Consider the following 14633-nt stretch of genomic DNA (forward strand, 5'->3'; position numbering starts at 1 on the left):
TCTTGCAGTAGGATTTGCAGGTGGTCTGACATCAGGCGTCTTGATGGTCTGAATTGGGCGGGTCGGGCAAATTCTACACAGTACATGTGGGCGACCGTCTTGCGTACCCACTGGTCTGAAGTAATCCCCTCCCATGCAGTAAGGAAAGATGTTATAAGCCCCCCCCCCCCCGACCAGGGTGGCATACGAGGGGACCTGGATCCGCAGGTCATTCCGAACCAGAGGCCGGAGCGCCACTGGGGTTGGAACCTCATCCTCTACCTTTCCCACGCCACTGTCCTCTAGGTGGATAAGTGGTGGCGGTATTAGACCCTATTCCCGAATTCCAGTTTCCTGCATTATACCGATTCTGGGGAAAACGAGATTGCCCACGAAAGGACCTGGAGGGAGCCGCTTCCTTTCTGAGGAGAGGGGTTCTGGGTAATTTGTTGAAGGCGAGCTGGGGAGCAGGTGTAAGTGGATCTAGGTCACCTGGCCTAAGCCCCGACCACCTTCTAAGCCCTGCCTCTTCCTTACTGCTCTGAACTCTTAGGTCAAGGGCGTCTCTCGCCTGGGCGTCCAAAGCGAAGGGCAGTCAGAAAAGCACAATTCCTGTTTGGAACTGTTCGGACTAGGAGGACCCAAGGCCCGACACCCTGCTCAGACAGCAGGTAAGCATGCACCAACATGCGTTACACCCTCTGTCCCCTCAGGACACCCCCCTCTCTGGTCCCCCCGTGTTGTTCCCTTGTGCCCCCCACCCCTTCCCGCACACAGGAGTCTGTCCTGCTACATTCTGGTTTCACCATCACAGTCTTGTGGCCAATGCTGGATTTTACTTTTATGGACTTCATGGATTCACGGTGCGTTACCCTTTCTCAACTCTCATGCTGGACTTCCTTTTCATCTTGTACTCATGGTGACCCTGAATCATGCTGTTCCCATCTTCATCTTGTATCCTGGCTTGCAACATTATGCATTACTACTGACTTCTGCAGTTGTATTTGCTGTGCACTCTTTTTGACTGCTTACTCTGTTCTTTCCTCCCCTCTCCCTTTTCCTATCTCCTCCCCTCCCTTTCTTTTATGCGCTTACTAGATCAGAATTGTCTCTGGACTTAGTACGATAGCAACCTCGTCTGTCGCTCCCCCAGCCCCTTACTGTCCCCCCCACCCCCTCCAGCACTATCTGAAACGTTGTCAGGCCTGGTACGATAGTTGCTCGTTTTGTTCCTCCCCTTCTCTTTTTCACCAGCTCGACCAGAAATGTGGTTAGGTCTAGTACGGTAGTCACCTGTCTGTTTCCATTTCCTTCCCACTCGCCCCCCTCCCTTCCTTATCTATGTCTTAGCTCTTGCACTATCTGAAATGTCGTCAGGCCGAGTACAATAGTTAATTTCACATCCTTACTGTTCATGGCCTGTAAAAATGTCATTGTATTTTCCCTTATTCCCTCCCTTGCCTAGAAGCGCTTTGAAACACATTGTGAATAGGCGCTATATAAATAAACTAAGGGACTTGAGCGTCTCATGTTCTTTCTTGGCGGTTTCAAGAGCATCGTCCACTGCTTGCCAAACAGTTTGGTCTCCTCAACGGGTTTGTTGATCAGTGCTGCTTGGGTCTCGGGCTTGAAACCAGAGTTCCTCAGCCATGCAGTTCTCTTGAGCAAGGTACCTTGTGCCAGAGTTCTCCCCGCTGTCTCTGCAGCGTCCAGAGTGTTTTTGAGCACATCCTGGTTCACCTGCTTGCCTTCGGAAATGATGGCGAGCAACTTGGTCCGTGTAGGTTCTGGCATTTCTTGCAAAGTTTCCACTGGACGTCTGCATAGCTGGCCAATAGCGTGGTGTTATTAGCTATACGGGTGGAAAACGTAGCAGCCGTTACCCTTTTTCCCAGTGCATAAAGTCTCTTGGACTCCTTATTGGGTGGTGCCTTTCCTGCAGACAGGGGAACACCAGCCCGTTTTCTAGTAGTGGTAACCACTAAAGAATCGGAGTAGCATGACCCTTGATGTGAGCAGGGTCGGACGGAGACGGCCGAAACAGCTTCTCCACCCTAGGGTTCTCCACCCTGGTATGGGCTGGCATCAACAAGGAAAGTGCCAATCTCCTCTTGACTGAGTTCAACAAAGGGATGGCCTGGATGTCCAGAGGTTTTTCTTCGAGTATATCCTCCACAAAACCAGAATCTGGTAAAGCCTCTTGAGTGGCGATCTGAAAATGATCAGCCGCCTTCTTCAAGATGGCGTTGAACGCCATCTGGTCATCCACTCGGGAGGCTCGACGAGCCGGAGTGGAGGGGGTGAATCTATGCACAAGACATCAGTGTCCTGGGTGGGAGTAGGTGACGTCCAGGGTTGAGCATCAACCCGACGGCTGTCTTCCCAATTGTCCATAAGTCCTGTCTGATCATCCACATTGTAGTTTTCCAGAAAGGTGCCATCCGCATCCTGATCATAAGTGTCCATAACATCCCCATCTGTGAGGACACAGGTATACTCCTCATATGGATCCTCCGAGGTCCTTTGAAACTTGGATACAGGCGTAGAAGGAAAGTCTTTGAGGCCTCTTGGGATCAAGGGTCTCAAAATAAGACTTTTTTTTTTATCTGTCCATACATCCCTCAAATTTCTCCCTGGTCCATGAGGATGAACCAGAGGGGTCAAGGGGAGGAAAGGGCTCATCTTCCCTGTGACATTTGTCTTCTAATGTGCCTGACAAAGGCACAGGACTCTCAACGTAGTACTTGCAGGGTTTTGGGTGCTGTGGTGTGGCTTTGGGCACATCCCTAGGCTGTTCTTTGTGCTTTGCCGCCTCCTTCGACTGTTCCGTCAGACTAACTGCGCAAGTAATCTTTGCAATGCTCGCCAATGGTCCGAGAATCTTGGCGGTCTACCGGCTGAACCGTAGGCTGAGTGGTAGATTGACGCCACCGGGTGAACCGGAGGCTGATCATTGGATTTTGATGCCACCGGGTGAACCGGAGGCTGAGCAATGGATTTCGGCGCCAACCGGGCCTTAAGCGGCATCCGCGCGTCCTCCTTGTGCACATCGGCGTCCGCATTTCTTTTAGCGTTAGCGCCCTTTACTTTGGATGACCCAGTCGCAGACCGCGACTGCAGTTGCGGTCGAAGGCTGCCGATCATAGGATCCTGTCAAAGATTTTGATAGTTCTGTTGGCGCTTTGGTACACTTAGACAGTGCCACCAAAAAAGAATCCTGAGTTGCGTGTTTGGTGTTATGATCATGTGCGCCCCTGTCGCTGGCTGTTTTCCCCATAGCGTGACTCACGTCAGGCCTGGTGGGGATGGACATCGCGGACCGAGCGTAGTCTGCCGTTAGGTCAAATGGCTTCCTATATGGAGGCCTGGTCATCGGTATTCCCCCCAGCCCCCCCCATCACTCTCGGCGGTTGCAACAGCAGGGGGAAGAACATTCGGCCTGCGACATGCTGTAGGCCGCCCACCGCTTCAAGAGGCGCTCCTTAGGTGTTTTAGGGCGCAGGAGTCTACTGGCCACGCAACTCGCTTCGTTGTGGTCGAGGGGAAGAGAGTTGTTGCACCGAGCGCGCTAGTCTTTCCACTGATATTTAGCTCTGCCCGAGGGACAAAATCTAAATGGCGTCTTTTCCATAGTGAAAGACAGTTACAGCAATGACAAAATCCAGGGAGCAGATAGGGTGAAAGAGTAAAGGCATACTTGCAAAGAATATGTCCACCCCGATCCCACTCTCCCTACTGTGTAGGCCGGCCAAAAGGCCCGGCCACATGGACGGTAGCGCAGCCAGAATCAACAGGCGTCGAAAGTCTGCAGCAGTCTTCGGCGTTGTTTTTCGCAGGATTCAACTGTCGAAGTGACTAAACGGGAATAACGACAAAGTCGATAATAATGACAATAACGCTATCTCTATGCAAGAGCTCTGCATTAGGGTGTCCAGTAATCTGGGCAGAAAAAAACAATCTGAGGGACCTCGGCGCGCGAGGGATTTTGGGTACACTACACGTGACAGTAGGGATAGTTTTACAGACACGCCTATGCCGACATCCCCTTTTGATCCTCGAAAGACAAGATGCAATACTATGCGGTTACCACTGGATGCCAGACCATATGCGCAGCATGTGATTCTAAGAAGATTAACAAGCATCAGAAAGGTAATGACAACAAGAGATCTCACAAATATTTCTCAAAGCAGGCAAGTACTTTTGTAACCCGCCCCAATGCAAAGTTAGTTAACCCTTTCCTGCAAGGAAGACCAAACACATTCACAGAGGGACTAAGAGTCATTCAGGGAGCCAGGCTAAGCCAAAGTCAATTTGTACAAAAGTCTAGGTGAAACAAGCACTTCTCCGTCTTGCACAATGTTTTAAAAGTAGCCATAGAAAGAAGAATTCAAAGCAGGGCCACACATTTTAGGCTTGTGAAGTAAAGAAGCCATCAGCAACTCTACAGAGTAACCACAACAGGTCTCACCAACAGAGAACAAGTGCAGTTACACAACAAGAGGTACATTCTTAGACTGTACAGTACCTCTAGTGCAGCATAAGACTTCAGTTCCTGTGCAGCTCTGCAGATCTCACTGTTCCTGAGCCTCAGTCGTGGGGACAAGAGGGAGGATGTCTGGGGACTCCTCCACTAAAATGGGCTGGACACCGACTGCAACCGGCAATCTTCAAACAAGTGGCACTTCGGTGTTTCAGCTCCTCAAATCTACCACAAATAGCAACATTGCTGTTCCTGGCGGTCGAGATGGGCTTTCCTTTGCACCTGGGGTCCAGTACTCTGTCAAGGTGGCTCAGGCTAGGTCAGTCCTGCTTCGTGGGAGTCCAGAGGATCTTCCTGGAGCTCTTGGCCAGCTTAAAAGCAACGCACACAATCTGGTGTGCCTCTCCCTGGCGTTTCAGTTTCCAGCAGCAACTACAGTGGAATTTCAACCAGCTCCGAGAGGATGTCCAGGTGGCTTACTTTTGAGCTGATTGGTCCCACCAACTCAAGGGTAGAAGTCCTTGCAGGGTCTTCTCTGTCGACACAAATTTGGAGTTTCAGCACAGCAGCAGGGCTTCACCGGGGCAAACCAACAGTCCAGGAGTTGCAGCAGCCATCCTCTTCAAATTCGTCTTCGGATTCCTTCGTCCTGTGGTCGACTGCTTTCCAAGGCAAAAAGCCTCAACCTGCATAAAAGGTTCTACCATTCATTCCATCCTAGCTGTCAGTCACCCAGCAGGGTGGCTGTCCTTGCAGGAGAGCAAGCCAGCCAATCGGGGTAAGAGTGCATTCCTGTCTCCTAGGGGACAAAGCACAGGGAGTTTCGGGCAACTCCCTCACTTCCTGCCCCGGCCAGACATCCTGGAGCCACAGGTGGGCTTCACCCGCGATTCCCGCCGAAGACAAAACAAACAAAGGGCCCAAACCTGGTTTGGTGCGCAGAGTAAATCTCAAGAAGGACCTTTACAAGAAGAAATAGTGGAAGAAGACCCTTTTGACAAAAATGGCATCCATGGGTGCTTTACTGTCGCTGCGAATGCAGCCCGCTCTAAATGCATGCCACGGTAGTTAAGTAAACCACTGCCACCAGCCATTCATTGAGGAAAGGGAAACAAAAATGTTACATGAGAAGCTGGACAAAGGGGATACTAGGTAACCCCTCAAGCACCCTATTGTAGGATAGTGTGTGCTTGCTCTAGAAAGTTACAAATATAAGTAAAGTCAATTTCACTTCACTGCTCTGGGAAACAGTAGTTTATCCAAGAGAAGGTATTTAAACCTTTGGGAAATCTGAAAGACTCCGTGTCACTGCACTGAAGGTGCTGTGTGTCACAATGTAAAAGATGATGCCTATGGAGTTTGTGAGACTCCACAACCAAAAGAAACCGTGTTCAAAATCACATTAAAAATATGAGTGTGGGAAAAAAGGGTATCTCTCCAAGAAAAAAAAATGCAAGTCCAAGATTCCAGCAAAAGAGCTGGGTGTCTCTAAGGTAGAGAGCAATTAGCACTGAATTCTCCCTAACAGCACCCGATGGGAAGAGGGATGTGCAGCCCGATGGGAAGAGGGATGTGCAGCCCGATGGGAAGAGGGATGTGCAGCCCGATGGGAAGAGGGATGTGCAGCCCGATGGGAAGAGGGATGTGCATCCAGATCCATCCTAGACCCTACGAATGGGATTCATGGAAATCATTCCAACAACCAAGTAGCAACAAGATAGATCGAGAAATGAATTAGCCCTTGTTCAGGAAGCATGCCAGGCCCTTCAAGTGACATCTGTGTTCTTTAGGCGGGACAAGACCTCGCTGGCGCCATACCCTAGTGCTTCAGTTAGCATGATTAACACACATGAGCGCAGCAGTACACAGATCAGAGGCTGCACTTTGGGGTCCACGACATACTTACGCATGAGGACATATGTACTTCACGTAGGGAAGCCGGATCGCAGACAATGCTTCTGCCCAGCCATGCCTGAGAAGAAAAAGATCCTTTTAGAACATCGTCTGGTAATGCCCATGTGACAAGCCCTGAACACATGCGTAGAACAAAGATTGTGATCAAAGCACAGCATGCCAGAGAACATCTAAAACATCTCAGAGTACAATGTACTTTACTGCAAAGGGGCAGATGGGCTGTGGACTCCAGGACTAAGGAAACTGAATGGACAGGTTGCTTACTCCAGCAGCAGCAGCACCTTTCAGCTGGAAATGCTTAGCTTTACTATTCTCAGGCCCCAAGTTGAGGATTGACTTCTGCAGCACAGCCAGACAACGGACTGCAAAGGACTACCCAAGAGCCCGCCTCCAGCGTCCATTTTAGATTTCCTAGAAGTCAATGATTTTACAGGAAGGTTGGGAGAGCAGCATCCATGTCTAAGAAAGATACCAATGATGGGGCACTGAAGTTACAGGTAAGGGACCATCTTCTCCAACATTGCATCCTTCATAGAAACAAGTACATTAGAAAAAAGAAAACAAAGGGGCACGCAGGCCAAGATTAATCACTATAGACTGGTTTTAGGATTAAAGTTATAAACTGTGGCGCACAGCGAGTGACCTAAAATGTTTCCTCCCCTGCCTCAAATGGTTCACCAAGCCTTTTTCCCTCAGTAAGCCCACATCCAGGCCTCAAAGGCAATGCAACTCAATGTACGTGTCCCAGGGTTGCCCTAATACTCCAAGGCGAGGGTGCCCCAAATCCATGCCGTGGCCAGTTTCTCCAAGCAGATCACCCTGCACCGCTCATTCTGTGTAATCAATGGCTGAGATCAGCTTTTAATAATGTTTTAGACCTGCAGGTGTCTGCAACCTTCATCTCCCCAGATGTCTGGACTACAATTCCCATCAGCCTAAGCCAGCGTAGTCAATGGAGAACCATTGTGGGAGTCATGGTCCATAACACCTGGAGAGCTGCGCATGGCAAACCCTATTTTACAGGATTTCCACTGATTCAGCCATTTGTGGTTCAGGAACACTTGTCCCTTGAAGGTCCCCATTAAAATTGGAACCTTGCTTTAGAAGCCCAGGGAAGCTACATAACAAGGCAGCAGTTACCTATGTCACAGATGGCCTTAGGCACACCAATTCCCAAAGGATAGGTTATATGCTATCATAGGTTATTTATAAGGCGCTTCATACCAAGAGGGTTCTAAGCGCAGAACCAGGGACCAAACCTATGGTGCTCCGTGTTGTCTTGCTTCCAAGGCAAGCACGTTGCCCCCGAGCTATCCACCCGAGACAAGGGAGGGTGCAAAGGTTTATATTAGAGATTCTTGGTAGGGCTCCAAGGGCTGTCACTCGCATTCTCGTCTAAAAGCATGACTCACTAACCCAGGCGTTCCCATTTCCCAGGTTAATACCTAGTACTTGTTCACGTCTATCATCTCAGTTCTATCTTGCTGTCAGTGTTGGCCTTATGGCACTGCCTTCTCTATCCAATCTTCTTCTGGGTCTTACTAGGTGAGACCTACACTGTTGGTGCCAACGGGATGTGCTTTTCAGACACTGAAGCCCCTCCCCATCACCTTCCTTTCAAAGCCCGATATTCCTCTCCCTAGGTCTCTCAAGAACTCTTGTCTCTCCAACTCCACCCATCACCCCTCTTCATGAGTCTTCCTTCTCTCAGGTCTTTGCAACCAACACCCTTCTAGCGGGCACCGCCTCTAAAAATATCAGTAAACTCCTGACCATTTAAAATAATGTCCTCAGGGCTGCCACTTGCATATCCAAAAAGAGATCACATTTCAGTAACCAGGAGCCAAGTCCATTTGCTTCCCATCAAAGAACGCATAATTTTCAAAACTCTAGCCCACACGCACAAATGCATCCACAACACTGCCCCCCAGTACCCATCACAGAGAATAGCCAAACCAACCATAGACAGACCCACCAGAACCGCAATCTAATTACTGTCCCTAAGACCCCGAGGGCTTGTGCCGGAGGTTCCAGTTTCCCTGCTATTGCTGCAACCCACGAACTCCCTACCACCTCACCTCAGAAGCATAGACGTGCACATAGCCTTCCGGAAATCTGTAAAAACATTGCGATTTGTTTAAACAGGGCCCAATGGGCCTTGTTGCCTTGCTGATATTGTTAGCTATCACCAAGCTATGTAACCTATACTGATACCATGTGACATACTTAACTAACCATCTATGTAACCATCTTCGCCTCACTCTTAAGTGTATACTCACTGTAACTTTGAGCCAAGCACTCTTTCCTGTAACGAGACATCTTGCAACAGCGCCTCAATGCCCTTGGGCTGTTAGTTCCCCACTCTCACCTGCCTTCTACTGACACCCTCCATTCCCCAGGTCACCCGCCATTCACCATCTACTCTTTCACCAACATTCGCACGCATCCACCTTACACACACTGAACACATAACGACTTGCTCTCAACAACCAATAGCTCACCACCTCTGAAAATCGCCACCACACTTCTGTTCACCATCCTTCCTCCTTTTCTGTTCCAATCCTCCTCCTTTGACCACATCTGAACAACCCACACCTACCCATCTCCTGTTCCCAGCTTTCTTCTGCTTCCGTCCATTGGTCTGCTTCACTGGGCCAGTCACACCCCAATCTTCCTTACCCGGGATGTGTGTCAGACTTCAGCAAGCATGAAAAAGGATGCTAATGCTGACTGCTTTTGTGTCTCGGGTACACCGTGCTGGCATAACGGCAGCCTGTATTAGAAAATGTCCCCTTTTAGATTAGGCAGCCCCGCAGAAGGCAAAAATCATGGTAAATTCTTACATGTTCCTACACTTTATATCAGAGCCGCTAGCGCAGCATTTTGACAGCAGTCCGGGTCGGATGTTTGATCACAGGCATTTGCCCGTGGTAGTAGCGGGCAGTGCGCCATGGTTAGACAAGAATCGATCTAGTAACACTGTAAGAGTACACAACCCTTGTCTACTTAGTGTTGGGTAACCCACCTTTTTGTATAGGCGTGTACTACACAAGTTGGTAGCGTGCCTGAGCAGCCAGGCTTCTCTCAAGAGGGGTAAATGTGAGATGTAGAGCTGTAGCAATGAAATTCGCAAATACAAGTAGCACTATACTCAAGGTTTCAGTTATAAATAGTTATTCAACATACATTTTTAAATAAGTTCTTTAAAAAGGAGCAAGATATGTTAATGTTAAAGGATATTTGTACCGAGCACTATCACCACTGGAGGGGTCCCCTGGTGCTCTGGCAGCTCTGAAAAGGGAAGGGGCGAGTTAGTGGGAGTAAGCGGGAAAAGTGCAAGAGAGCAGCGATGTGCCATTGGAAGCCTCAACACGGTTAACACCGTTCGCTGGGCTTGGGTTGTTTTCCGGCCGGTAGACGGTGTGCGCTGTTGTGCGAGTCTATATGCTGTTTGTTTTGTTGTTGCGATGTAGTGAAGTTTGTGCAGTTTGTTGTGGTATATTGTGTTTGTTTGGAGTTTGAGAGGTGTGTGTAGAGGGGTGAAATTGTTAGTGGGTTGGTTATTGGCATTGCTGTTTAGAAGTGGTGTGCTAAATTTCCACGTTCTTACTAAATGTGGCGCGTGAATAGCTCTGTATTTCTATCTAGATCAGTACTGGCTAATATTCACAATCCTTTCTATATGCGACGCTCAACAAAATTTAACAACTATCAAAATGTGGCACTGGCCCTCCTTCAAAAATCCTGTATATATGTGAAGCAAGCTAGTGTTCACAATTCTATCGGAATTTGGGTTTGATAGTATTTCCGATGCGGTCTGGATGAGGCACTGGCAAACAGTTATTCTATCTAGTTGTGGCGCAGGCTATTGTTCACAGATTTGCAATTCTGTCCAGGTCTGGCACCTGCCAACATTCATTATTCCATCCGAGTGTGGCATATGCTAATATTCACATTTCTATTGAGATGTGATGTAGGCTAATGTTCACGATTACATCCAAGTGTGGCACATGCTGGCATTTACAGATTCCACCCGAGTGTGGCATATGCTAACATTCACAGTTCTGTCCAAGTGTGGCACATGCTGGCATTCATGATCCTGTCTAGATGCGACGCAGGCTAATGTTCACGATCCCATCTAGATACTTTTCCAGAATCAGCATAAGTTTAGTGGATACTCTTTAGAGGTTCACAAGGACAGAAATGCCATTTATATATCACTAGTACACTTTGCAGATTCTGGGGTTGCAGAAAGGAAAAGTTTATTTGTAATGCGTAACCATACCCTAGGGTATCTGGGCGCAGAATTCGCAGGAGAACAAGTATACGTTAAGCTTATGTTACAGAAAATAATAACGGTGCAAGGTTACATTTGACAACAAATGCATATACAGGTAAGAGTGCATTACAGTAAGTAGCGATAGATACGGCAGCACAGTGTGTACATAGCGATAAAGGGGTTCCATGTCTTACAATTGCAGCAAAAATGGTCGTGAATACAAAATATCGCAGCAAAAATGCAGTGGTTTTGCCGTCACAATCATGTAAAGGATGCGGGGGACACCCCCGCTCCCCTTAAATGGTATAAAAGGGTACACCTTTACAGGCTCAAACAGGCACAGCATTTTTTGCCACGATTTTATTACCCGATACCAATAAAGGCTGTGATGAGGTAAGTATAGAGGCAGGGGGTGGATGCCTGGTGAGGAGTTAGAGCAACTCAGGTGAGTGCTATGTTGGTCGTGGATGGAGGTGGGGTTTGGGGGGGGGGGGTGTCATGGGAATGGGGCAGGTCAGGAGTCTTTGGAAACGAGCCAGTTAGTGTTGCGCCTGAAGTGTAGGAATGGTTGATCCTCTGAGTGAGGGAGGGAGGTTGTTCCAAAGTTGTCCCGCCGTTAAAAGGAAGGAACAAGGTTAAACAGGTTCTCTGGGCATGGGAGTATAATTAAATCTTCCAATGAAGTCTAGACAACATTTTTCCCAGCAATAAAAGTTTAAACACAAGTTAACACCTCTGAGGGACAGACAATATCAAAGTCAATGGACTAGAAGAGTCTTCAGGGAGCCAGGACAGCCAAAGTCAATTGGAGCAGTCTCTGGAGCGGAGGCACTTTGCAGTTAATAAAGCTTTTGCACAAAGAGTTTTGCAGAAAATCACTGTAGGATCACAAGTTGCTACACTTGTGGAAAGCAGAGTTGAAATCAACTCTAACAAAAGTAGCCACTGCAAGTCTCAACTGAGAAGGCCAAAGCTAAAGACACTGGGGTAAGTACCCCAAGTCTAAACAGTACCTATAGTTTGAAGAAGAGCGGTCCAGCTGGAATCTGTTCTGTTGCAGCAATGCAGATCCTGGGTTCCTGAACCTCAGTCGTGGGGACAAGAGGGAGGACGTCTGGCGACTCCTGCGGCAGCAATTTGAAGGTCGTCGGCAGCTACAGACTCTTTTCGGATCAGCCGCATGTTAGAAAGAATTCACATAAATCTACCAATTCCCTTCACCTTAGAGATCCCCAGCAACTTTGCTGGATTTTGAGGACTTGATTTTCTTTCCTGGAGAGAGCGTGAGCCTTTTTTTCCCCCACTCATGTATTTTGATGTGTGTTTTACTCGTGTTGTTTGATTATGGAGTTTTAGACAACTCTATAGGCGTCATCTTTTCATTTGTGTCACACAGCACCCTCAGTGCAGTGACACTGGGAAGCCTTTCAGACTGTCCCAAGGTTTAAATATCTTCTCTGGGATAAACTGTTTCCCAGAGAAAGTAAAGTGAAATTGACTTTACTAGTCTTTACAAATTCCTAGACTCAGAACATACCATCTTACAATAGAGTGCTGGAGGGTTTACTTAGTATCCCCCCCATGTCTAGAAACTCATGTAGCAGTCAAATGCTACCCTTTCCTCTCGAAAATGGCTGGTGGCAGTGGTTTTACAATTAACTACCATGATTTTTCCCGACCACGAACACCGGAAGCATTAAATCGCGGGAGCCATTTTTTCAAGATGCCGTCTGAGCCTCCTTTGTTTAAATGGGTCCCAGACTTTTTTCGCCATTTCTTTTTTGAAAGGTCCTTCTAAAGTTTGCTTCTGCACGCAAAACCAGGTTTGGTCCCCTTGTTCCTACGCCTTTGGCGGGCTTCAGGACTGAAAATCGCCTCTGGCGCCAAAGAGTATGGGGTGGGCAGGAAGTGAGGGAGGTGCCCGAAACTCCCTGTGCTTAGTCTCCTAGGAGACCCGAATGCACTCTGCCGTGATTTACTGGCTGTCCAGCGAGAACAGCCATCCTGCTAGGTGAGTGGCAGCTAGGCTGGAATGAATGGGAGAAAACTGTTTAAAAGGGGAGTCTCTTGGCTTGGAAAGCAGAGTCGACCACTGGAACGAAAGAACCAAAGACGAGCTGGAAGAGGACGGATGCTGCAACTCCTGGACGGTTGGTTTGCCCGGTGAAGCCCTGCTGAAGGTCCGAATCAGCAAGTTCATCTCGACAGAGAAGCCCTTCAATGGGACCAATCAAGTCGTAAGCCACATGGATACCATTCCCGGAGCTGGTTGCATTTTCCTCAGAGTGCTGCAGGAAACCGAATAGCCAGGGAGAAGGACACCAGTTTGTGTGCTTGACTACAGCTACCGGAATTGAAGATCTGCCTTTGACAGCTTTTTGACCAGTCTCCATGCAGTTCAGGAGTCCCCCTAGGTCCTCCCTCTTGTCCCCACGACTGAGGCTCAGGAACAGCAAGATCTGCAGGAACTGCCAGGAACAGACTTCAACTGCATCTTTTTCTTCATTGTAAGGTACCGTGAAAACCTGACCGAGAGAACTTCTCTCACTGCGAAAGTGCTGGCAACTTGCAGGCCTAGTCAGCTTGTGACCCAACATATGAATATTTCTTTAACAAACTACTTCGGAGAACTTTAGCAAAGACTTTTCCGTTTAACTTCCAGAACTGCTTTATCCTATCCAAGACTTTAGCCCATTGACTTTAGCCTAACCTATTGCATTGAATCAACTCCTCAACTCCTCTGGGGAACTCAAACTATTTGCACTATTTAAGAGTAACTGTAATCTCAGTTTTATTAACTTATGCCTTTTTGCTCCTACTTCAAATGCTCTGAATGCTATTTTGCTCCTCCTTCAAAGTAGTTTAAATACCTGCCTCAGAACCTGATATTGTGAAGTACAGAAGTATATTTGTGTGATATAGATTGCCTCCTTCTAGTGAATGTTTTATAACTGACTGAAATAAATTAAGAAGTGTTTTACCAAGAAACCTTGAGTATAAGAGTCTATTTGAATACTTGTAAATTATAGACCTCTGTGTAACATCCTTTCAGCTCACATTCCCTCTTGAGATAAGCCTGACTGCTCAGCAGCTACCACAAAACTGTAGTACAGACTTATACCAAAGGTTGGTTTTGCTTACACCTGTAGTCCTAGTTGTGTGTAGTGCATACAAACTTTGCCCAACACTGCACTTTTAGCGTGTGGTAAACAGCACCACCACGGACCTTGGCTACCTGTTGGGCATCCTTCACTCCTCGAGTCCTGCACTCTGGTGAGGGGGGACTCTAGCTCTGGTCGCCCTGCTTCTGGAGGGTCCTTAGGAGACACTTGGAGCTTCTGGCCAAATTGTAGAAATTGCACTAGACTCCGGATTTCTCGACCTCTGGCACTCAGTTCCTGCAGCAGCAAAGAAGTACAGCCAGTCGGGGAAGATGGTCCAGTGGAGTTTGTCTCAGGGTTAGTTGGTCCCACTAACCCAAGGGAAGAAGCCGTCCCTCTCTTGTCTATCAGAAAAAGGAGGTACAGCACAGCAGCCGAGTTTCACCAGGCAATTCCAAGGTCCAGGCTGATGCAGCAAGCTTTATTCACATTTTCTTCGCAGGGTCTTCGTCCCAGTGGTCGACTGCCTCTAGTCCCAAAACCCTCGCCTTTTAAGCAGGTTTCTCCCATTCATGCACAGCCTAGGCTGTCACTCAAACATCAGGGGGGTTGTCCTGAAAGAACAGCCAGCCAATCAGGACTGGTTGCATTCCGGCACTCCTAGGAAATAATGGACACGGAGAGATTCGGGAACCTCCCTTACTCTCCTGCCCTTCCAGACACACTGGAAGGAGAGGCAGGTTCAGGACTGAAGCCCGCCAAAGGCAGAACGAACGAAGGGCTCAAATCTGGCTTGGCGCGCAGAGTAAAACCCAAGAAAGACCTCCAAACCTATAAATGGCGAAAAAAGAAGACCGGGCCATTATGACAAAATGGTCAC

The 14633-nt window shown here is 48.2% G+C and overlaps 1 protein-coding gene across 1 annotated transcript in view; it reads right to left on the reverse strand.

The window, feature by feature from the left end:
• LYPLA2 (lysophospholipase 2) overlaps nucleotides 1–14633 on the reverse strand; it is a 350809-nt gene that overhangs the window by 192775 nt on the left and 143401 nt on the right. Inside the window, exon 4 of the mRNA XM_069622386.1 lies at nucleotides 6366–6431. Coding sequence (XP_069478487.1) covers nucleotides 6366–6431 — 66 coding nt within the window. The remainder of the gene's footprint in view (nucleotides 1–6365; nucleotides 6432–14633) is intronic.

The sequence above is a fragment of the Ambystoma mexicanum genome, chromosome 11 (assembly GCF_040938575.1).
Source record: "Ambystoma mexicanum isolate Mex_15411 chromosome 11, UKY_AmexF1_1, whole genome shotgun sequence".
In the NCBI taxonomy this organism is placed as follows: domain Eukaryota; kingdom Metazoa; phylum Chordata; class Amphibia; order Caudata; family Ambystomatidae; genus Ambystoma; species Ambystoma mexicanum.